At 35.2% G+C, this 25,185-nt stretch overlaps 1 protein-coding gene across 2 annotated transcripts in view; it reads right to left on the bottom strand.

Moving 5' to 3' along the window:
• The window catches only part of Uso1 (USO1 vesicle transport factor), a 75,013-nt gene that overhangs the window by 25,499 nt on the left and 24,329 nt on the right, over positions 1-25,185 (bottom strand). For both annotated transcript variants that reach the window (XM_027939840.3, XM_027939841.3), the window contains exons 5-9: positions 10,683-10,783; positions 9,900-10,002; positions 9,691-9,746; positions 6,531-6,651; positions 2,055-2,233 (exon numbers count right to left, since the gene is read on the bottom strand). In XM_027939840.3, the coding sequence (XP_027795641.1) occupies positions 2,055-2,233; positions 6,531-6,651; positions 9,691-9,746; positions 9,900-10,002; positions 10,683-10,783 (560 nt within the window). The remainder of the gene's footprint in view (positions 1-2,054; positions 2,234-6,530; positions 6,652-9,690; positions 9,747-9,899; positions 10,003-10,682; positions 10,784-25,185) is intronic.

The following is a 25,185-nucleotide window of genomic DNA, read 5'->3' as shown; positions in this document are numbered from 1 at the left end:
TTGTGTACAACAGCTTGAAACATAAGCAACTCCAAATAAAGCTACTTAGAAAGAATACTCTAACAAAATAACCTGTGGCCTGTGAAGTCATGAATGAATCAACTACTCAATCTTTGAGGTGAAGAACTTATTAAAATAAAGTAATCTCAGTTCCTCTGCTCAGAAGTTTATAGTCTGCACTGATAGAGAGGAAAGTTGTAGTAGGGTAGGCACAGTTAGCTTATTCACACTTTTTTTTTTTTTTTTTTTGAGACTACATTGCCCAGACAGGTCTTATACCCCTGGTCTCAAGTGATCCTTCATGTTAGCCTCCCAAGTACTGGCACTAAAGACGCACACCACTGCACCTGACCTAGCTTATTCACTTTTTTGAAAACAATCAATCAAACAAACAAACCCCTAGAAAAACAACCAACTCATTATATAACTAGAATACTGTATTTTTTCTATTTAATGATGCACTCTTCATTCAAAAACTTTTGGTAAAACAGTACTTTATTAAACTTTCTTCAAAATAATTCTTTACATAGCACTAAAATCATAAAACAGGAGCAGGCCCCTCCCACAGTGAGAAATTAAATTCTTACTGTTGGTCAGGAAATGTTTTTGCATACATATCATCAGATCCCTTCACTCACTCTGATCTCATTTTTGTAGTACTGGGGATTAAACCTAGTGGCATTCTACCATTAAGCTACTTACCCTGACCTTTTTAATTCCACCCCCTCCACCACCACCTTAGGACAAGCTCCTGCTGAGTTGCTGAGGCTGCCCTTGAATTTGTGATCCTTCTGCCTTCACCTCCTTTGTAGCTGAGATTTCAGATGTGTGCCTGGCTTACATTATGAAAATTTCTTTGAATATTCTTCTTAAGAAAGCAGTATTTAACAAAGACTATAAAGTGACCCTCTTTATAAAACATAAAAATAATAAATTCTTGACACATGTAATACTGACATGTGAAGACAGAAATGATGAAGTCAGGAGTATAAATGTAATTGACATTTTGACCATGTTTTCTGTTACAACACTTTTGTAACAGTTTTTAGACATATTCTAAATGGGGTAATGAGATAATTTATAATCAAAACTAGGACACTTTTGAAGTGAAAGAGGGCATTATTAGTAATTACAAAAAAGAATCCTGTCCTGGTAAACGGGGGTATATAGTCACCCTGATTATCAATCAGTGATACGCAGGCAACTCTGAGGACATGGAATGATATTCAAACTCTCACTACAAGGAAGTGTACAATCTCATTTTGAGGTGTATAACTTCCAAGATACTGACATAATTCAGAGACATTCAAAGACCCATAAGAATCACTAGAGGAGAACATAAATTAGGAGGCTGGCACAAATTTAAGGATTTGGAGAAGGGGATTCAAAAAAGGAGTAAGTAAATAAATCTAAGAACTTGAAAACTTTCTTCACTATAGAAATCATTTGGGATCCTATTGTCCTCACTTTTACATTCATCCTAAGCATTTACCATGAAGCTTAAATAAAATGACAGGTGATTTGTCAATTTAATTTTTATTAATCTTAAAATTAACTTATAATCAATCTTTAGGCGGATATAATTATTCACATCTTAGCATCCAGTGCTTGGCTCTGGATATTTATTGAATTAATGTACAGGAAGTTAATATTCTGAATATTAAAATTTATTATATTAGAGCCCTAATTAAAGAAAGCATATTTTAAAAATTCAGAAAAACAAAATTGAACCTATTATTTCCTAATGTAAAACCTATCAGGAAACTGTGTCTGTATTTGCTTTAAAATAATGCAGCAGGGCAAGAGAAGAACAAAAGAGGAACAAAAAAAAAAAATGTGGGATGTTAATTAATTATCAAAGTTGAATAATGGTTGGATTGGGGGAAGGGATTTCTGGCTCTGAATATAACTGCAAATTTTCCATATTAAAAAGTTTTAAAGCCCACCTGAAACCAACTGAATACCTTGGATCTACCAAATGCAAGTAATCTCCTTTTCTTTGAAATAATCTCTTACAAAACTTAATATCACATTTATGTCTAAGGACAATATACCTGTAGCATTAGATGTAGATTGGTCACTTTCTGTGCAGACCAGCCAGAATTTTCATCTCCAACTTCAAACCAAGGTTTCATGCGCTGAATATATGAGCCTTCTTTAAAAAAATTTTGATTGGAATTGTTGTTTTTTAACAAGTTTTGGAGCAGAATCAAACAATCTTCAACTACTATACCTGGGGAGAAAATGTGAAATGGAAGTGTTAAGGCTGATAACATCTGAAGGAAAGTTCAATCTCCAAACATTTTCAAAAAGGTAAATCTCCATGCTTAGAATCTCCTCAGTATGGGAAGGCACACACCCTCTCTCTTGATGGCCACAGGCCACAATCCATGTGCTCTTTCTCAAATCTCATAATAGTGTTTTCATTTCTATGTCCAACCATCCACTTACCACATTAACTCATACTTCTTATTCAAATCTAGGGTTAAACACCAAGACTCAAGGATCAGGTTAGCATCACCAGTTACATCCTCTTACAGTAGCTTGTTCTCATTATTACATGTCTGTCTTCTCCACTAGATTATAATTCACAAACACAGAAATTTGTGAATGCCCTACTTACTTCTTTATTGTTGGTAGAGATAAGACATCAGGTATTAAATATTTATTAAATGAATCAATCATACCTTATTTAATCTCTAAGAAGCATTTAACATTATTGTCTCTGTGTCTCTTCTTTAAAACCTCCTTTTCTCTTGGTTTCTAAAACACTACTTTCACCTGATTTCCCAATAGCTTTCTGGTTATTCCTCAGACTTTCTGTTTTTTTTTTTTTTTAGAGAGAGAGAGAGAATTTTTTAATATTTATTTTTTAGTTTTCAGCGGACACAACATCTTTGTTTTGTATGTGGTGCTAAGGATCGAACCCGGGCCACACGCCTGCCAGGCAAGCGCGCTACCGCTTGAGCCACATCCCCAGCCCCCGACTTTCTGTTTTTCATGGTTTCCATCCTTCATTGTTTGATCCTTTTCCCACTTCTCTGCTTTACAACATACTACTCTCTCTCTCAGGACAGTTTCATCTACACTACAGTTTAACCTATCATCACAGTGAAAACTTTCCAACTGATCCCAACTTTACCAAATGCCAGATTAACCAATGATTCCCATTTTCTCCGTAAAGCATACTGACTGATGCCAGATGCTCACAACTGGTAGGTTCCTCTATTTATACCCACACTTTTGCTCCTACTAGTTTACAACATCAATTACTTCTTAAAACATACTTTTAAAATGTTTTACAGAAAAACTGAGTGATAATAAAGTTTCCATATGCTCTCCGCTTTCTAATTTCTATTTTTATTATTATTTTTTAAAGAGAGAGAGAGAGAATTTTAATATTTATTTTTTAGTTTTCGGCAGACGCAACATCTTTGTTTGTATGTGGTGCTGAGGATCGAACCCAGGCCACATGCATGCCAGGTGAGTGCGCTACCACTTGAGCCACAACCACAGTCCCTAATTTCTCCTATTATTAACATTTTGTATTAGTGTGGTACATAACTACAGAACACCAAAATGTTAATTATGCAAGTATATTTACACATATATAAATAATAAACATTTATATATTATATAGTGTAAAATACATGTGTATTTATATATTTGTAATGGGGATTAAATCCAGGGTTACTTTACCACAGAGTTACATTCCTAGACTTTCTTATTTATTTATTTTGAGTTGGGCTTGCTAAATCATTGAGGCTGGCCTTGAATGTTCAATTCTCCTACTTCAGTCTTTTAATATTTTATTTTGTGACAGTGTCTCACTAAGTTGCCCAGGCTGGTCTGGAATTTGCCATCCTCCTGTCTCATTCTCTCAAGTAGGTGGGACTATAGGTATGTGCCACTGCTCCTGGCTATGTTTAGCTTTTTAAGAAACTGATAATCTTTCAAAGTGGTTGTACCATTTCGCATTCCAACTAGCAATGAGTTTCTATTTGTCCACATCCTCACCAGCATTTGATGTTGTCAGTGTCTTGGATTTTCACAGGTGTGTAGTGATCTTATGGTTTTAATTTGTAGTTCCCTCATGCGTATGATGTTGAGCATCTATTCACATGCTTACTTGCTATCTTCTTTTGTGTGAAGTCATTCAAATCTTTTACCCATTTTTACACTGTCTTGTTTTCTTATTGTTAAGTTTTTTAAATTCTTGGTATATTTTGGATATGCATCCCAGTTCATGGCCTTTCTTTCTATTCTGTCAACAGTGTCTTTTGCAGAGCACAAGTTTTCAATTTTAATAAAATCCCATTAGTCAATTTTTTTCATTCAAGGATCATGCTTTTGGCATTTTACCTAAGAGTTAATTGTTTTTGTTCATGAATTTACAATGATATTTACACTGGTTATTAATTAAATATTATGTAAACTGCCAAAATATAAATGTGAAAACAGGTATTTTTATGAAAACTAAATTTAAGTATTTGGCAAAGCTCAATGAAAGGAAGTCATTAAAAACATCTCCTTGGTTAAGTATAGATAATGATTCTGAAAGACAAGGAAAAAAACTGTAAAAATGGAAAAATTCTGTATTCCACTTTTAAAAAAAACCAAATACAAATCCTACATGATAAAATATAGGTGTGATGTAAACGATGAAAACTAATTAGCAGACTCATATTCAGAAAAAAGTCCTAGTCCTAAGATTAATACATAAATATATATTTTTTATATATAACATACATTTATATATATTTTATATTTTTTTATCTTATTACATTTAACATAAAGTGTTTAAGGTATATATTTTAAGTACTTCTTAAGAATCTCCGATTTAACCACTCCTGATCTGTCCAGAGTAGTGGCTACCTTATTTCATATTACTGGATCCTCACCTTATAAGGAGGAATCACTCTATCTACCTCTTATATAGGACCACACATCTCCATTAAATAAAGTCTGCATTTAGGACAATCTAAATGGCTCTGGAGGAAAAAAGTATGTCAAAACCCTCACTACAAAGGGCAGTCCTTTCTTCAGGTGTATATGTAGTAAATACTAGAGCCTTGATGGCCACTGTCAGTTACAAGAGCCTCTGGAACTTGTCTTGGTAACCATGACAACTAGCTAATTCTACTTTGCCTTAAAATACCATTTTCTTCAATAATTTCCAAAAACATATTTGTTGGGTCATCTATACTCTACCATTTTTTAACATTGCATTCCCTTTACCACATTTAATTTTCTTTCAAAAACTTTCATGGTCTCAATAATATCAAATACAGCTGTACCCTCAATTACTTCTTGTAGTAATTTTCTTTTACAAATCTGCTTTATCCTGTAATACTCTTAAGTAAAAGGCAGTTCATGCTCAATTGTATGCAGCTAAGAGTTGGGATGCCAAATCTCTGATCCTCCCAATCCAGTATACTTTTTAGAGATCATAGTTCCTCTACCCTCTTACAAAAAAAATCCTGTTCATTTAAGGTTCAGAATACCTGACTATACCATCTTTCCTTTTTTGCTATTATTGTTGGCTTACCACCCCTCACTGTAGTTATTAACAAATTTCTGGTCACTACTCTTTGTTCATTGAAAATACCACTGGCATGTTGCTCAACGTTTTCTTTTTCTTAGTTGTACTGTCATTCTTGATAGCTTTATAGTAAAAAATAACCAACTAATGTTGCCTCTTATTTTGTGGCTTCACCTTCAATGACATTTCTTACTCTCTTACTAAAACCTCCTATCTTTCTGGTTCGAGTATTCTCAGTTTATCTATTTTAGGGCTCCCCTAAAACTTTCAACTTATCAACCAGACATCTTCCTTTCTTTTTGGAAACCCCATTCTGTCTTTACTTTCTTCCTTATCCAGCTTAGATTATATAGATCCTCATTTCTTCCACTTCATAGGTAATATGCTAAATTCTGTTTCACTGTCTTCATAAAACCTTCCTGGAAAAGAACTAACCCCTTGACTTTTTTCTACATCTGCATCTAGGCAGCTGAATACTGCCGGGAAGAAGAGTCATATAATCAAGCATGTACACCACCCTAAAATCCTGGTGAACAACCTTGATGGGGCTGTATCCACTACTGTGAGTCTTCCTAATTACTGTAGTCAACTAGCTCTCCTATCCTTCAAAAAATGATTTCTAACCTTCTCAATTAAATCTCAACCATGTTCTCCATTGCTCTCATCAAGAGTCTGCCTTGAACTCAACCTCCTGTCAACAAATCTGTAAAAGGACCTGCACCTTCACCTATACTTTCAGAAAGACAGGGAAAATGTGGTCCAGCATTATCTGAAGAGATGTAGCTAAGACTTCCCAGAAATCATGAAAGATACCAAGATAGATCATAGAAGCCTAACAGGATAAAGAAAAAGAAATCTATATTCATTCAATATGTCAGAATAAAAAAGGATCAAGAATGAGCTCCCATTTCTCAAACTGTATTCCCTAGAAATTAAGAATTTAGTGAGTACTAAAGAAATCTCTTCAAATAATCTCTTCATACTATACCTCCATCACTGTTCCCCTCCTCTGTAATAATGTCCAGTAGCCTCTCGAAAGCATTTTCAAAAGCAACAATTTTCTGAATTGCTCCATTGCTTCTTGTTAATGCCTGTAGTAGTAAGACACCCTTATGGAGAAAAAAGGATAATGTTCAGTGAACTACAATATTTACTAGACATTTTAAAATCAATGGCAGGAATTTCACAAGTTCTACTCCTTCACTTTACATATAGGGAAAATAAAGGCAAAGAAGTATTGTAATTTTTCTAAGGTTACAAATCTCAAAGGGACTTACCAGGTCTAACAATCCCTAATTTAGTTCATATATATATATGAACTAAATATGTATGTATGTATGTATACATATTTATATATATATATACACACATACATATACACGCGCCTGTGTGTGAGTGCACAACCCCCCCATATTTATCAATCACTATAGTTTTCATTGTGGCTTAAGTGAGTTGGACATAATTATCTTCTCAAGAATGCTGCTATACAAGCTTATATACATGCTAGAAAGACCACCACATTCTAGTAGAGAAAGTGCACAAATTCTTTTAAATATCTGGCCTCGAAATTCCTAAAACTTGATTCTAAGTCAACAGAAAAAAGAATGATAAAACTCATGTATCATGAATGTCATGTCCAGCACAAGACAGTTCATGATAGTCTTTGCCTTTGCCTTTTAATTTTTCTTAGCTTCTGTTATTAGTTTATATAGTTTGCCACTACTTTATTATTCTACAAAAACTCGACTTCCCTACTTATTACCCACTTGTGCTTATTTCAGAATCAAATAAGAAGTACTTATGAGCCCGTAAGTATCCATGATAGTCAAGGGGATAGCAAATATTTAATGAAAAAAATTTCAGATGCTACTTCAAAAGAATAGCAAAGATACTTCAAAAGTCCCACAGAAGCATATAAGCTGTTGGCTGTCAGTTGGAGAAAAATGCCCATGGCCTTATTGGGCTTATTCCATCATTTTACTAACTGTCAAGTTTCAACACAAAGATGAGAGAGAAAGGAAAAAGTGGTTATTTTTACACATCAAATTCTTGAGTTTGATGCTGACAACTTGAGTTTAACTGCTGACAAAGAGAAGAAGAAATACAATAGAAAAAAACCATTGAGGTTCTGAGATTGATAAAGTGGGTTTAGAAACTGATTGTGCAAATTACATAAATTCAGAGTTTCCGTATAAAACAGGACAATAGACTATTACAGGATTTTAAAATAAAGACTGAGGAGGTAAAATAGTTTCTATAGAACCTACTATATTTTAAATTTTCAAAACATGTTAGTTTCTTTTTCCCTTGAATAAGTTTTATTGAGACTAAAGAAAATAAAGCTGTAAAACACATAAAAACCAAGAATCCAGACATTGTAACAAAAATAAAACTTGGGGCTGGGGATGTGGCTCAAGCGGTAGCGCGCTCGCCTGGTATGCGTGTGGCCCGGGTTCGATCCTCAGCACCACATACAGACAGGGATGTAGTGTCTGCCGATAACTAAAAAATAAAATGTTGAAATTCTCTCTCTCTTTAATAAATAAATAAATAAATTAAATAAAACTTAATCCCTAATCATAAAATTAATAAAAAACAATATGTAGAGAAAATCATTTTATCTATCTCAAATAAAAATTGAGGACAAACGTTAGAAAAATAGATGGAGAGTTAAAGGAAAATAATAGATAATGCAGCTCTCTCGACAAATATATAGATACAGATAAAGATATATAGGTATATATCAGGGCTAGGAATGTAGGCCACCAATAGAGGGCTTGTACATCATGTGTGAGCCCCTGAATTCAGTCCCCCACACCACAAAAAGGCAATTTTATGTCTGCAAAGGAAAATACATGATATTCAAGGAAAGGCACCTCAAATTCCTAATGGATGTGTGCTCATTTAAATAAGAGAATTCTTGACAAATAACTCTCAAATATTAAAGAATAAAAAAATCTTTTTTATAAATAATTACAATTATAATATTGCACCAACATACATATACAAAATTCTAAGTAAGTTTAAAAAAATTGAATATATGAGCTAGAAGTCAAGAGTTTTGTTTCTACTTTGTCTCTAACCAGACATTATGAAGTTAAGAGCAATCCAAATGATAGTCACTAGAATTTAGGAAGAACAGGGTCAGGAAAAACAAATATAAAAATGAATGAGATATGGCTAACAAATAATAAGTCCCTTAGTTGTTAAGGCTCTTGGGCTTCTGACTGCAAATATGGAGACTGAATTTAAAAAGCTTTTTTCAATTGCTATCTGAAGTATTATAGTTTTGTGTTTGTGTATGTGCATGGTGCTGGGGAGCAAACCCAGAACCACCTGCATGCTAGGCAATACCTCTACCACTGAGCTACACTCTTAGCCCTTTTTATTTTGAGACAAGGCTCAATAAAATGCCTAGGTGGTACCCAAACTTGTGATTCTCCCACCTCAGCCTCCTGAGCAGCTGAGATTATAGGTGTGTACCACTATGCCCAGCTTATTTCAGAGTTTTCATCAAACTGTAGGTAACAACATAGAAAAAAGTTCAAGCAATACAGCATCAATAAAACATAGTCAAATTTAGGGCTAAAGGTTTAGCTTAGTGGTAGGGCACTTGCCTAATGTGAACAACTGGGTTTGATCCCCAGCATAGCAAATGTAAGTGAGTACATAAATAATAATCAAATATTCAGACTTACATGTAAACATTAAAATAAACCAGAGCAATTCATGCTATACAGTTAAACAGATATTACCAGGGAAAATCCTTTAAAATTAAGGGAAGTTGAGGACAGCAAATGAAATGCTTTGCTAAGCTTACACAGTTAACATCTAGAAATATTTCCTGTATTTTTTAGGAGAAAAAAGAAATTCTGGGGGTAGAGTTCTGTGTGAAATACAACCTTTCAGAAGAGAGTGGAAGAAATCCCAAACTTGCAGAGGGAATAAATTTGAATACCAAATGGTTTTTCTATTCCAAAATATTGGATAGTAAGGAAACACAAATAATGTGTACATAAAGGTCTAAAAGATTGATCACTACCCCAATCTTCCAAATTCTTATAAACCATAAGGGTAAAAAAAAAGATTTTATTTGCAAGAGAGAAAAAAATCCTGTATATTCTCGGATTTTTTTTCAAATAACTTACATCATTACGAATAACTTCCCTGGAATCTGCCAATAAGTCCATCAGTCTGGAAACACCTAGAATAGAGAACCATGAGAACGATATTGGCAGACTAAAACTATGAATAGTGATTCAATTTACAATTTGTTAGAACACCATTTCATTCACCTTCTCTAGGAAATGATCCTCACATTTTAAACAAAATTATATTGGGATGATAAATCACTTACCCATTGGACTGACTAAAATAATCTGCTGCACCTGGGGTCCTAGTTGTTTTAAAAGAGAAGTCAGAAGCTTCACACCAGGCCAACGGACATGGAAATCAAATTCCTGTAATATAAACATTTAAAATATTTAACATCTATAATTCACATTTTCAAGAAAAACATTTTCTTTCTGACTACTAGTGGTACCAGAAACTAAAGTTAAAAATGAAACTGTAGAAAACTCTTATAAAGAAATAGTGGATGATGAAGCTCAGTGGTAGAACGCTTGTCTTGCATGTGCAGGGCTCTGCGTTCAATTCCCAGTACAAATAAATAAATAAATAAGTAAATAAAAGTGAGAAATAAAAAGCAATAAAAAAGTCAATCTAAATTGAATAAACTAACTAAAATGTTAGTGATGAAATAAAACAGTATTTGGTAAAAATAAATAGGATGCAAACAGTATTTTAATAGCTTATATATTTCTTGAAACATGCATATGGACTTCTTGCATGCATGCATGCATGCATGCATGCATAAGTATGACACAATAAATTTTTAAAGGTATACACATGTTGCTTCCTCAATAATACCCAACACAAAATAAAAAAAAGCTTATTAAGATGACAAAAATAGGGCTGGGGATGTGGCTCAAGTGGTAGCACACTCGCCTGGCATGTGCAGTGCGCTGGGTTCGATCCTCAACACCACATAAAAATAAAATAAAGATATTGTGTCCAACTAAAACTAAAAAATAAATATTTTAAAAGAAAGATGACAAAAATATCAAGGTTCCCTATTTACCTCCAATAAAGATAACAGGAGAGTGACATTTTCTTGCTGCTTAATGAAAATTTCTGTAAACTGGCTTCCCAAATCCTCACTTTGTCTTGTGGAATTTTCTTCTGTAATATTAAAAAATAAAGTACTTCAACATGACACTGTGTTAATTTGAAGTATCCTTTCATTAAAGAGTTAAGCAGAAACAATATTATTCCTGGTATTTAACAATTCCATACTGAAACAGTATGGCTGGTAGCAATATCACAATTACGATGAAAAGCTTTATTCTCAAAATAACTTTCAATGCCATTTAAATTATTTAAATACATTTTATTCTTTAAATGTTTAAATATGATTATCTGAAGATATTTAAATATTTACATTTTCTCAAGATAGTAAGTTAAACTTCTATTAGGGAAAGGGAACTGTTTTGGGGGTGATAAAAATATTCTATCTTGAATGTGGTAGTGGTTGCACTACTGAATTCTTTTGTCCAAACTCACAAGATAAACTTCAAAAACTAATTTTTATTACGTATAAATTATATCTCAAAAAACCCTCAAAATATTATTGATATATAGTCCTTGATGACTGTTACTATTTTGAATAATTTGATTATAAAATTAAACCAATCATCTGCAGATTCTTTAGTTCCTTTTCCACATATAAAACTAATTTGGCAATAAAGTCAGAATTTAACATTTCATTTCTCATTTATTCTTTAAAAGATTTTCTATCTGTCCTTATTGTTTAAAAGTTTAAAAGTCTTTATTATTTAAATGTTCTTTAATAAAAAAAAAAAAGCGAAGGATCACTAAAACTGGAAGCAACAACTATCAAAAACAAATAGTCACTGAAGATCTACCTACATTATAAAGTCCATTTAGAGATGGTAAATATACTACTCCCCATTCCCCCACTCATATCAGACACAGCTGATTGATCAGAGTCTCTATTAAACATCGGAATCCTTTTACACATATTGCTCCAGGCAGTGACTATAAGCCAGTAGAGCTGGCAGTAAAAATCAAACCTGTTTACTATTTTACTATTCCTCAGAATTTTTTTGGGATGTGACATTTTAAAATTAAAATAGTATAGAAATGGAAAAAAATACCAGCAGATGACAGAAAAAACAAAACAATCAACAGTGATAGTGATAATCCCATCTAATTATTTATAGAGTAAAAAGAGACCAAAAAGGAGAAAAAAGTTTTTTCAAGTTTGATTAAGTACCATATATAGTAGGTTAATTCTTCAGAAACTCTAAAAATGTTTCTCTTAATCATCCCTTGTATCAATAAAATAATTCACTGTTTCTAAGCCTTAAAACTGCTCTTAAGCAGAAAATACTTTAGTTTTTCTGAGCATTGACTGTTAGGGAGGCAAGGGAACAGGGTAACAGATCAGGAGGCAAGAAGCTTGGGAAGAGGTGAAAGTAGTTTATTAGGAGTCATAATTGTTATAAAAATAGAGGGAACAGGATTTGCTGACATACTGCATAGAAGGATAGATGGGAGAAGAGGGAGGAAAGGTGATTCCAAAGGTTTTGGCCTAAAAAATGTAGTTGCCATCTTCTGAGCTGAAAAACACTGTGAGAGAAGCAGGTTAGGAGCACAGAAAGAATCCCAAAGTTAGTTTTCAACATGCTAAGTTTGAGATAGCTCACAAAAATCCAAATGGATATATCAAGTAAGTAGTTGGATAAATGTAAAAATAAATGTCAGTGGAGAGATCTGCATTGGACACACACATTAGAATGGCAACCAATGGATAAATGATATTTAAAGTCACAAGATTTGGGTGACAAAGGGCTTCTACAAAAAACATATCTAACACCACACTTAATGGTGAAAGATGGTATGTTTTCCCCTTAAGCAAAGGAAAATAGGCAACAATGTGCTTTCTTCGAAATTCTAGTCAAGACTGCCCTGAAAATCCTAGCCAGTGTCATAAGGCAGGAAAAAGAAATAAAAGGCATACAGAATAGAAAAAGAAGTGAAACTGTCTTATATGTAGATGACATGCTTGTCTATGCAGAGAATCTTATAAAATCTACCAAAAAAAAGAAATTAGAATTAATAAGTAAGCTTAGCAGAGTAAAGGAATAAAAGGTCACTATGCAAAATCAATTATATTTCTATACAACAGCAATGAACAACTAGAAATTGAAATTTAAAAACTGGACCAGCCAGCACCAAAACGAATAAATTTGGCATAAATGCTTACAACTTATACTGATATTGCATAAAAACTCTAAAATGCTACTGAAGAAGTTAAAGAAGAGCTAACTATATTGTGTTCTTATCTCACAAGGCACAATATTGTTAAAATATCAGTTTTCCCCCAATTGGTATAGAGTCAACAGAATCTCAATTAAAATTTCAATTGGCCTTTTCATTGAAATTCACAGATTCTACAATTGGTTTGCAAATGTAAAAAATTTGTCAAAACAATTCCACAGAACAAAGTTTACATTACATAATTTCAGGATTTATTATACAGCTACAATAATTAAAATAGTGCTGTGTAGGCAAAAAAAATAGATAACACAAATCAATAGAAGAAAAGAGAAAGTTCAGAAATAGACTCATTTATTTTGAATTACAGACTTAAGATTTAAGAGGAAAACTAGAAACGGACCATGATTTAATTGTAAGAGTTAAAACTACAAATTTTCAAAGGACAACATAGGGGAAAATCTTAGTTAGCTGAGATTTGGCAAAGATTTTGTAAATAGGACACAAAAAGCCTAAATCATAAAAGGAAAAAAACTCGTAAGATGAACCTATTTAAAATTTAAACATTTTGCTCTTCAAAAAACAATGTTAGAAAGTGTCATAGACTGAAAAAATGTGAAATATATATCACAAAGGATTTGCATGCAGAATATGTAAAGAACTACTACAACTCCAGTATAAGACAACCCAGTAAAAAAACAGGAAAACGATTTAAATATAACACTTCACTGAAGAATAAAGAAGGTATGGATGGGAAAAAAAAAAGAAATCACAGGAGAAGTTGTTTAACAACATTATTCATTAGGAGAATACATATTAAATTATAATAGGCTACTAGAACAACTAAAAAAAAAAATAAAAACAAACAAAAAACCTGATTACACCAAGTGTTGGAGAGTATATGGAGGAATTTGAACCCACACATTACTGTTGGAAATGTAAAATATTACTTGTTTGGAAAATGCTTTGACTGGATGTGATGGTACCTGCCCAGGAGCCCAGCAACTCAAGAGGCTGAGGAAAGAGGATTACAAGTTCAAAGTCAGCCTCAGTAACTTATTGAGGACCTAAGCAACTGAGTGAAAGCCTATCTCAAAACAAAAAAAATAAAAAGAGCTGGGAATGTGACTCAGTGGTTAAGTGCCCCTGGGTTCAATCATTGCTACAAAAAAAAAAAAAAAAAAAAAAAAGATTATATAGCCACACAAAAAATAAAAAGGAATGACCTATTGATATGTGTTAAAAAGAAAAAATACTGAGTGAAAGAAGCTACACCCCCCCACCAAGAACACACTGTATGATTTCATTTATATAAAATTCTACAAAAATATAATATAATCTACAGTGACATAAAGCACATTTGTGACTAAATAGGGGCAAGAAGGAAGCACAAAATTTTTAATAAGTTCAGTATCTTGATAGTGATGCTGGTGGCTTCACAAATTTATACATATACCAAAATTAATCAAACTGTACATTTATACATGTGCACTTACTATATATTAATTATACTTCAATAAAGCTGTATACGTAGGAAGAAAACCAAGTAGAGCTATCAAGTGAGAATTTAAATGTGCAAGTATATGAATATATAATGTATATTATTTCTGTGGAGAGGTCTGGATTGGCAATACACATTTGAGAATGGCAAACATAAATGATATCTGAAATCACCAGCACAGATGAGATCACCAAGGGAGAGATAAGAAAAAGAAAATGTGTCCTGAGGCATTCCAATATTAACAGGTTGGGGAGATGAGGAGGAAAAACGCAAAGGAGAATAAAAAAAGTAAATAGTACGGGGCTGGGGCTGTAGCTCAGTGGTAGAGCACTTGCCTTGCAGGTGTGAGACCCTGGGTTCGATCCTCAACACCACATGAAAATGAGAGGGAGGGAGGGAGGGAGGAAGGAAGGAAGGAAGGAAGATATTGTATTCATCTACAACTAAAAAAAAAAAGAAAAAGAAAAATTAGACAGTGAGATAAGAAGAAAACTTAGGGGACTGTGGAGACTGAGAAGTAAATGTAAAAAAAATGTCTCAAGAAAAATATGTTGATTAAATGAGTATTATCATCAAGATGTGAAAGATGTTAAAAAGTTCATTAATAATATTTCCAGAAACTTGCATTTTATAAATGAGTCCTAATATTTTATTTTATATTTATACTTTTATGATAAGAATTGTATGCAATCCAAATAAAAAGAGTAGTTATTTGAGTTTATGATGATTTGGATTCTAAATAAACACAAATTCACTGCATATTATTTAACATTGGCACACTATTAATTTTTTGTCCTTTAAGTTTCATTTCTTAGGTTAGTGGCAGCTTTAGAAGTATTGTTTAGGGAAGCAGTAACTATTTCCACTTCAGGAAAAACAGGTAGAGAAGTGACTATACTTAAAAAGCTATCACATCAGGATTGGTTATCATAAAGACAGAAGGAAGTTCTGGAGTATAAGGAAATCAAAAGGGAGGGAGTAAAGATAAGATAGGGGAAGAAATGTGAAATGAATTTAACAAAATCATTCATGTGTATATATAAATATACCACAGGAAATTTTACCTATAAGTCTATGTAAAAAGCACCAATCAAAAATAAGTGAAAGAAGATCAGTAGAGGAAGGTGAATAAGCAGAGGGAGAGAGAGAATGAGAATGGAGACTGAAATGAAATTCCATAGATGTATGACTTTGTCAAAATAAACCCAAGGGCTAGGGTTGTGGCTCAGTGGCAGAGAGCTTGCCTAGCATGTGTGAGACACTGGATTTGATCCCCAGTACCATATAAAAATAAACAAATAAATAAAAGTATTGTGTCCATTTACTACTAAAAAAAAGCAATTAAAAAAGTTATCTTGCATCTTTAAATACACAAATTAATAAACCCAAGTACTATGTATAACTATAATGTTCTGATAAAAAAAAAAGATTCAAAAATTTTTCAATGCAATCATTAGGATCCTGCATGACCACTGATTTGGTGAGGATATTAAGGTGGCAGGGGCCTGATTCTACAAAGGCCTAAAATTAATCATAAGGAAGCCTAACACTCAAACATTACTAGAGTAGATTCAAGGAACATTCTAGCTATGGATCTGCATAAAGGATTTCCTATTGTTCCTTTGGGAGCTGATAAACTTCTGTGTTTTAATTATTAGCATACCCTAGAAGTAAAATCTTGTTTGGTAAATTGTGATTTTCAAAAGTGAATTTAAAATTGGAGCTGGGAAAAACACCAATTAAATAGCAAGAACTGCATACCCTTCTCATTTATTTGCAAGTTGACAGTGATGGAAAGGTAATCTGGGAAGAAACTGAAAAATATATGAGCATATAGGAGCTGATAAAATCTTTTGAAAATTTCCCTCTTTTAATCAGCTATGAATAGGAGCTCTGCTTCTCAGTGTGGTAAACAGCATGTAGCCAATAAACTCTCTCAAGATTTGGAAGGATAATTGGTCTCTCTTTTGAAAGCCAACCCAGAGCCCTATGAACCATGGTTATGGGGTAGATCACACCAAGAACACCAAGAATCTCTAGTCAAATTCTAATAAAATTCTATATATTGGAAAATAAAATTTAATGAAAAGTGGTTCATGGAGAATACATGAGATAAATAAAAAGTTCTCCAAATACATAAGAAATCTATAGATTTCAGAGTTCCTATTCATAGATGATTATAAAAGACAAGTAACAATTTGCACATCATAGTGGTGATATCTGTAGTCCCAGCTACTAGTGAAGCTGAGGCAAGAGGATCTCTTAAGCCCAGGAATTTGAGGCTAGCCTGGGCAACACAGTGAGATCCCATTTCAAAAAAACAAAACAAAATGAAATAAAGTAAGACTAAACAAAAGCTACCAAACGACAAATACTACATTCTCTCTGCCTTAGAATTGTCTCTCTAGTATTTTTCAAAATGCAGGAAACGCACATTAATAGGCATGATGAAACCAAGCACCTGTAGGCAAGTATCTTTGGATTAAACAAAGTTGAACAGCCTTCTTCACTGTAGGCTTCTCAGTGCTTACTACTCTTGGGTAAATGCTGTGGTGCTTCAGAAGGAATTACTGCATATTATGTTTGTAATTAGGAATCCCTTTTAATTTAGAGCACTCTGAAATCTTTGGCTACGCTTTGAGGAATGCAGGTCTAACAGCCAAAAAAGTTTAATTCAATGTTTGCACTGAGCACAAGCTAACAACCTTGCAAGGAGTAGAATACCTTTGATTTACTCTGTGGATGTATCATATAAAATATTATATCTTATCAGTTATATAATTAAGATCTAAATTTTGAATTTAAGTACTAAGATGTGGTCCTATTCCAAGGATCAATGGTGCTTTATAGTTTAAAACTGTCAAGCATTAAAAAAGTGTTAGTGAAATACACTCTATTTCATTTAAGGCATTTTCATATGACAGCACTTTCAACTTTAACAGAGTCCCCCAAATTAGCTAAGCAATTAAGTTAATACACAAAGCTTTTGGTGTAGTGGTAAATCAAGCTAAAACTACTAAGCTACTATAATAATTATATATAAAACTTATAAACCAAAATTACAACCACTGGAAATTGTGTATATATATATATATATATATATATATATATATATATATATATATTGAGAGCCACAGCCGAAGGGGCCCCAGCAAACTTCCAGCTGCCGGCTGATGATTGGCTCACAGCGGCCCCAGCAACATCTAGCTGATTGGCTCCTCGGCCCCAGCAACATCTAGCTGATTGGCTCCTCTGCGGTGATGCTCATTGGACTGTTTCCCTGCCCTTTCAGACCACGGAGCTGCTCATTGGGGGACTTTTTTGGCTCCGCCCACGTGACCCAGCCAATCGGCCTCAAGAGCAGGAGGTTTGTGGGAGGTGGAGAAGAAGCTTGTGTGGGAGAGAGGCTTGTAAAAAGCCTGTGGTGGCAGTTGAGGCTCTGAGGGTTTTTCCTGAGAGGCTGTTTTGTTTGGCGTGTTTTGTTCTAAAAATAAAGTTAGTTTCTTTTGACAAGTGGCTCCTGATTGTGCCCAGCCAGACTGCGGCATTTGGTGGCTCGCACGGGGAGCGACTGAGGGTAAGTGAAACTGCTCGCCCCTGAGGGCAGGGCGAGAGGATGGGTAGCCATTTTAAGATTCTTCTTTTGTTATTTTGTTTCACTTTTGTTTTAAGTTGCCTGTCCCTGGAGATGAGTGAGACGGAAGAAAAACCGCTCACATCTGAGGAAAAACTATTTACGTCTGAGGAACAGATAGGGAGAAAGGACGGATGCACATGTCAGGAGGATAGAAAGGCTATAATGACTTTTTGTTGTTCCCTTTTTATCTCATTCTGTCTCGGTTTTGTTTGGCGTCATCTTGTTGGGTTGTATTATAGTAGAAATACGGGATCAGAAATTAGTAAAAAACAAACTGAAAGAGTGTTAAGTAAATTGTTAGAGGAAGGAGGCATCTCAGTAAAATCAAGAACAGTCAGGGCATACGTTGATACAATACAAAAATGTAGCCCATGGCTTTTTAAGGAGGAGTTGTTAAATATATCACAATGGAACCATCATGGTGAAGATTTAAAAAGAATAGAAAAGAAAAGCCCAGGGACTCTGCCAGTTGGCACATTGCCATTGTGGACGTTCGTATCTTGTTTGCTTAGTCCAAAGCCTTCAGTTCAGACAATGGTAGAGGAAGGAGAAGACATAATGATTCAAGTAAAAGAGAAGGTCTCTCAAGTTAGTCAGACAGAGGAAAAGATTCAAGTAAAAAAGAAGGTCTCTCAAGTTAGTCAGACAGAGGAAAAGATTCAAGTAAAAGAGAAGGCCTCTCAAGTTAGTCAGACAGAGAAAGAAAGTGTAAAACAGAAAAAGCCATCAGGGGGAAAGTTACAACAGGAGATTGCTACTAACACCTTTCTATCACCAGAGGGTGTAAGTGTCCAACCAACAGCACCACCTCTACAGGAGACTGCTACTAACACCTTTCTATCACCAGAGGACGTAAGTGTCCAACTAACAAGGCCACCTCCATATGCTGGGAGGTCCCCAACCCCCGCAGTTGATAGTTGGGATCCTGAGACAAGATCTCAAATATTAACATGCCCTGTATTTGAGGCAGGAGGGCAGCGATTTTACCAAGTTTTAAATTTCAAAACAGTGAAGCAGCTAAAAGAGGCTGTAACAACCTATGGTCCTCAAGCACCCTTCACTGTAAGCTTGGTCGAATCCATTAACAACTTGAACATGACGCCAGCAGATTGGGCTAATATGTGTAAAGCTGTGCTAAATGGAGGACAATACCTGTTATGGAAGGTTGCCAATGAGGAATTTTGCAAGGAGACGGCTAGGCGAAATGCAGCAGCTGGTTATCCTCAGAGAAATCTAGATATGTTGTTAGGAAAGGGACCTTATGAGGATCAGCAGCAACAAATTGCATATGATCCTGGCGTATACGCACAAATTGCTGCAGATGCAATTAAGGCATGGAAGACTTTACAAGGACATGGAGGTTTACAAGGTCAATTATCTAAGGTAATACAAGGAGCTAATGAACCTTATGCTGAATTTGTAGATAGGCTTATTCAAACAGCTACCAGAGTTTTTGGGAATACAGAACAAGCAATGCCATTACTAAAACACCTGGCTTATGAGCAAGCGAATCGTTGGTGCAGAGATATCATTAGACCATGGAAACATGAAGATTTAAACACATATATTAAATTATGTAGAGACATTAATGAACAAGAGCAAGTCGTGGCAGCTGCAGTAAAACAGGCTTTAGATGCCAGAGACATTAATGAACAAGGGTAAATTGTGGCAGCTGCAGTAAAACAGGCTTTAGATGCCAGGCCAAGAACATGCTACAATTGTGAACAAACAGGACATTTTAAAAGCAATTGTCCCATTGGAGGAGGGTTTAACAAAACTAGGTATCCAAGGAGTAGAATACCAGGTATTTGCCCACGATGCCGTAGAGGGAGACATTGGGCTAATGAATGCCGTTCTCAAACCACCATAGAGGGTACTCCATTATCAAAAAACGAACAAGGACCAGGTGTTTATCCACGATATCGTGGAGAAAGGCATCAGGCTCCATTGCCAAAAAATGGACAAGGGGGCCCAATGCTCCGGGGCCCAAAACCACAAATATACGGAGCACTGGAGGAACCCAGCAACCCCATCAGGGTAGTGCCCAGGACACATTGTCCATCAGATCCCTCATCAGACAAACCAGAGGGAGCGCAGGGTTGGACATCTGCGCCTCCGCCAGAGCAGTACTAACTCCAGAGATGGGAGTTCAAATCATTCCCACAGGGGTGAAAGGACCTCTTCCCAAAGGAACAGTAGGCTTATTATTGGGACGCAGCTCTTCTACTCTAAAAGGACTTATGATAAGTCCTGGGGTAATTGATCCCGATTATGAAGGTGAAATAAAAATTATAGCCAGTTCTCCAAAGGGTATATCAGTAATTTCACCAGGAGATAGAATAGCACAGTTACTAATAATACCCAGCCTACATGATAAATTTTCCAGTCGTACTGTAGAAAGAGGTTCCAAGGGATTAGGTTCCACAGGTGTAGATTGGGCTATGCTTTCTTTAAATTTAGATTCTCGCCCCATGCTAAAACTAAATATTCAAGGACATGAATTTAATGGGCTACTGGATACAGGTGCAGACCTTAGCATCATCTCTCGTCAAGAATGGCCAAAACATTGGCCATTACAACAAGCCACTCAAACGCTTCGAGGCCTAGAAGTGGCGACTAATCCCCATAGAAGTGCAATGGTATTAGATTGGAAGGATCCTGAAGGATGTGAAGGAACTATACAGCCATATGTATTGGATCATCTTCCCGTAAATTTATGGGGACGAGATGTCCTAGATCAATTAGGTTTGACATTAACAAATAACATCAACCAAAATGCACCCACTATTATGACTAGACAAGGTTATAGGAAAGGAAAAAGATTAGAAAAACAAGAACAAGGTATAGCAGCACCAATACAAATAGATCAAGGAACAGAAAGACATGGGTTGGATTTTCAGAAAGGGCCACTGAGACAATAAAAATTCCTTGGAAATCAGAAAGACCAGTATGGGTTCCTCAGTGGCCCCTGACTAAAGAAAAGATACAAGCAGCCCATGACCTGGTCAAACAACAATTAGCAGAAGGACATATACAACCTTCTGTATCTCCCCATAATACTCCCATTTTTGTCATCAAAAAGAAATCTGGTAAATGGAGATTATTGCAAGATTTAAGAGCCATTAATAATGAGATGGTTATTATGGGACCTGCTCAATCAGGGATTCCTCAGTTGTCTGCTTTGCCAAAAACCTGGTATGTTTTAGTTATAGATATTAAAGATTGTTTTTTTTCAATTCCAATTCATCCTGAGGATAGTCCACGTTTTGCATTTACTATCCCTGCACTGAATCATGAAGGTCCTGATCAGAGATATGAATGGAAAGTACTCCCTCAAGGGATGGCTAACAGCCCAACTATGTGTCAAATTTATGTTAACAAAGCAATCCAGCCACTTAGAAATCAAAATTCTGAACTACAAATATTTCACTATATGGATGATGTATTATTAGCACACAAAGATAAAAACACATTGCTAGAATGTTATGCCACACTTACAAACTTATTAAAAAATTATAATCTAGAGATAGCAATAGATAAAGTACAATTAAATTTTCCAATTAATTATTTAGGAGTTCTATTATCCTCAACCATGGTCCGTCCACCAAAAATTCAAATACGAGTAGATCAACTCAAATCACTTAATGACTTTCAAAAGTTATTAGGAGACATAAATTGGATAAGGCCTCATTTAGGTATACCAACAGGAGAGTTGGGACCTTTATTTGATATCCTAAAAGGTCCATCAGATCCAAATTCACCCCGAATGTTAACGCCTGAAGCAAGAAAGGCATTAAAAATCATTGAAACATATATGGAAAATATGCATTTGGATAGAATTGATATAAGTTTGCCTTTATTATTTATTGTACTACCAACAAAAAATATTCCTACAGGAGTATTTTGGCAAGAAGGTCCATTATTATGGATACATTTATCTTATTCTCCTAACACTATTCTTACTAGGTATCCTGAGGCTGTAGGACAATTAATACTCAAAGGAATAAAAGCAGCAAAGGGAGTGTTTGGAATTTCTCCCAATAAAATTATTACTCCATATACTATGAATCAAATTGATGAGTTAGCTAATGAGTTAAATACTTGGGCAATAATCATGTGCAAATCTAATGTTTCATTTGATAACCACTTACCATCTAATCCTTTATTGTCTTTTTGGTCATTGCATCCTGTAATTTTTCCAAAAATGACAAGAAAAACACCTATCATGAATGCTCCAAATATATTCACTGATGGGTCAAATAATGGTACAGCAGCAGTAGTTACCCCTGATCAAACTTTTACATTTTTAGTACCCAAACAATCAGCTCAAAAGGTAGAGCTTAATGCAGTTTTACAAGCTTTTGTGATGTTTAAAGATTCTGTATTTAATTTATTTTCTGATAGTCAGTATGTAGTTAATGCTATAGTATCTCTTGAAGATGCTGGTAGGATTTCCCCTTCTTCTACTGTTTTCTCTTTGCTTTCCACTATACAAAGTCTAATCTGGGACAGAAAAGATCCATTCTTTATAGGACATATCAGGGCACATACAGGATTGCCTGGAGCCCTTAGTTTGGGCAATGATTTAGCAGATAAAACTACACATGACATACATATTTTCTCTACACTAGAAGAAGCTATAAATTTTCATAAAAAGTTCCATGTCAATGCTAATACTTTACAAAAGCGTTTTAAAATAACTAAGGAACAAGCTAGACAAATAATAAAACAATGTCAAAATTGTGTGACCTTTTTACCACAAGTTAATCTTGGAGTCAATCCTAGAGGATTGATACCTAACCATATTTGGCAGATGGACGTCACACACTTGCCAGAATTTGGAAAATTAAAATATTTGCATGTTACAGTTGATACTTCTTCTGGATTTTTGATGGGCTCCCTTCATGCCGGAGAAAAAACTAAAGATGTTATAGCTCACTGCTTACAAAATTTTGCCACTGTGGGTGTTCCAAAACAGTTAAAAACAGATAATGCCCCTGGTTATACTTCTACCTCTTTTAAACAATTTTGCTCAACATTTGGCATTACTCATATAACAGGAATCCCATACAATCCACAGGGACAAGGCATAGTTGAAAGAGCTCATCAAACTATTAAAATGTACTTATTAAAGCAAAAAGAAGGAATTGGGAAGGGGTATATATTCCCCAAAGATAAACTTAAAATAACCCTTTTTACTCTAAACTTTTTAAATTTGGATTCATCAGGACTTAGTGCTGCGGAAAGGCATATGTGTCCAAAAAATGTACATAAGCCCAAGGTACTTTGGAAGGATATTCTAACAGGACAATGGAAAGGTCCTGACCCAGTAATTGTCTGGAGTCGGGGGTCTGTTTGTGTGTTTCCACAGGGAGAACAGCAGCCGATTTGGATTCCAGAGAGATTAACCAAAGTCCTGACCCAGTGATTGTCTGGAGTCGGGGGTCTGTTTATGTGTTTCCACAGGGAGAACAGCAACCGATTTGGATTCCAGAAAGATTAACTAAAGCGATTTCTACAGACCAAAAAGAAGATGATTTGGCTCAAATCCATAACAACTGATATCCAAAACTCCAGTTTGGCTATTCTTACATCTGCAACAGAACCAGGATGCTTTTTTCAATATCTATTTTATTATTGCCCTTTGCCATATCATGAAGTTCTATTTTGTTTTTTGAGCTCATACATACCTAGGTTAATGTTTTGCTGATCAGTTCTATTTTTTGATTATAGAGTTTTTAAACATTGCAATGGAGATTTCACCTGTAAAAAGTTATAAGGCCTTTACTATAATGTTATGTGTTGTATGTATTATATTATGTGTGCACACTTGTGTTTTGTGTTATATGTTTGAATGTACGTATGTCCATATATCATATATGATGAGCGCTCATGATAAAATGGATCCAAATATTTTTTTTTTACGTGATTTATATGGTTTAATTTAAATTGGGTAAACAACTGTTGAGGATTGTTTTAATATGTAAACAAAAAAGAAGGTTAACAGATCTGTTTGTTTACTTTCACCTTTCCTTTTCATTATATTTAATAATTCTCTTAAAGATAATGTAAATTGTTAAGAAAATTGTTTTCTTTTAGTGCCTTCTGTAATGTTACATAATTTTTTCTTTAGCCATTATTGCCAGAATTCCTATCTTCATCCCAGTGCCGGTGAAGACAATGTAAATTGTTAAGAAAATTGTTTTCTTTTAGTGCCTTCTGTAATGTTACATAATTTTTTCTTTAGCCATTATTGCTAGAATTCCTATCTTCATCCCAGTGCTGGTGAAGTCAAAGATAAAACCAATCTACAGCTTCTACAATAGCCATCACTGAACTGCTTGCAGAACTTGCCTGGACACATTATGAGCTCACCTGTATGCATTGTGAACTATCTGTTGGTGCAGCGACTTGTGGTAGTGTTGGGGTATTTTTGCTGATGATGTCACCGGTGGTACAATTTTTCAAAGGAGCCCTCAATTGGCTTAATGTCATGGCATTTTGCATCCTCCTCTACTAGTGATGGTCTAAAATTTGGGGGCCAACAGAGGTGAGGCAAAGAACCTCACCCCCCCACTGGTGCAAAGGCCTATCCACAAGTATAGCTGTATGCTGGACCGGTAGTCAGTGACGGGTATGATCCAATTGCAGTGGTACCAACCTAAGACAGGAGGCTGATGCCTAGAGGTCAGTTCATCCGATGATGGGTAAGGACCATATGTTGAATTGGACTGCCTAACAGGCACGGTCCCTAAACCACATGCTTGTTGTTTAAACAGAGAGGGGGAGATGTTGAGAGCCACAGCCGAAGGGGCCCCAGCAAACTTCCAGCTGCCGGCTGATGATTGGCTCACAGCGGCCCCAGCAACATCTAGCTGATTGGCTCCTCGGCCCCAGCAACATCTAGCTGATTGGCTCCTCTGCGGTGATGCTCATTGGACTGTTTCCCTGCCCTTTCAGACCACGGAGCTGCTCATTGGGGGACTTTTTTGGCTCCGCCCACGTGACCCAGCCAATCGGCCTCAAGAGCAGGAGGTTTGTGGGAGGTGGAGAAGAAGCTTGTGTGGGAGAGAGGCTTGTAAAAAGCCTGTGGTGGCAGTTGAGGCTCTGAGGGTTTTTCCTGAGAGGCTGTTTTGTTTGGCGTGT

The sequence above is a fragment of the Marmota flaviventris genome, chromosome 7 (assembly GCF_047511675.1).
Source record: "Marmota flaviventris isolate mMarFla1 chromosome 7, mMarFla1.hap1, whole genome shotgun sequence".
Classification (NCBI taxonomy): domain Eukaryota; kingdom Metazoa; phylum Chordata; class Mammalia; order Rodentia; family Sciuridae; genus Marmota; species Marmota flaviventris.
This window is presented reverse-complemented; position numbering and strand designations above follow the sequence as displayed.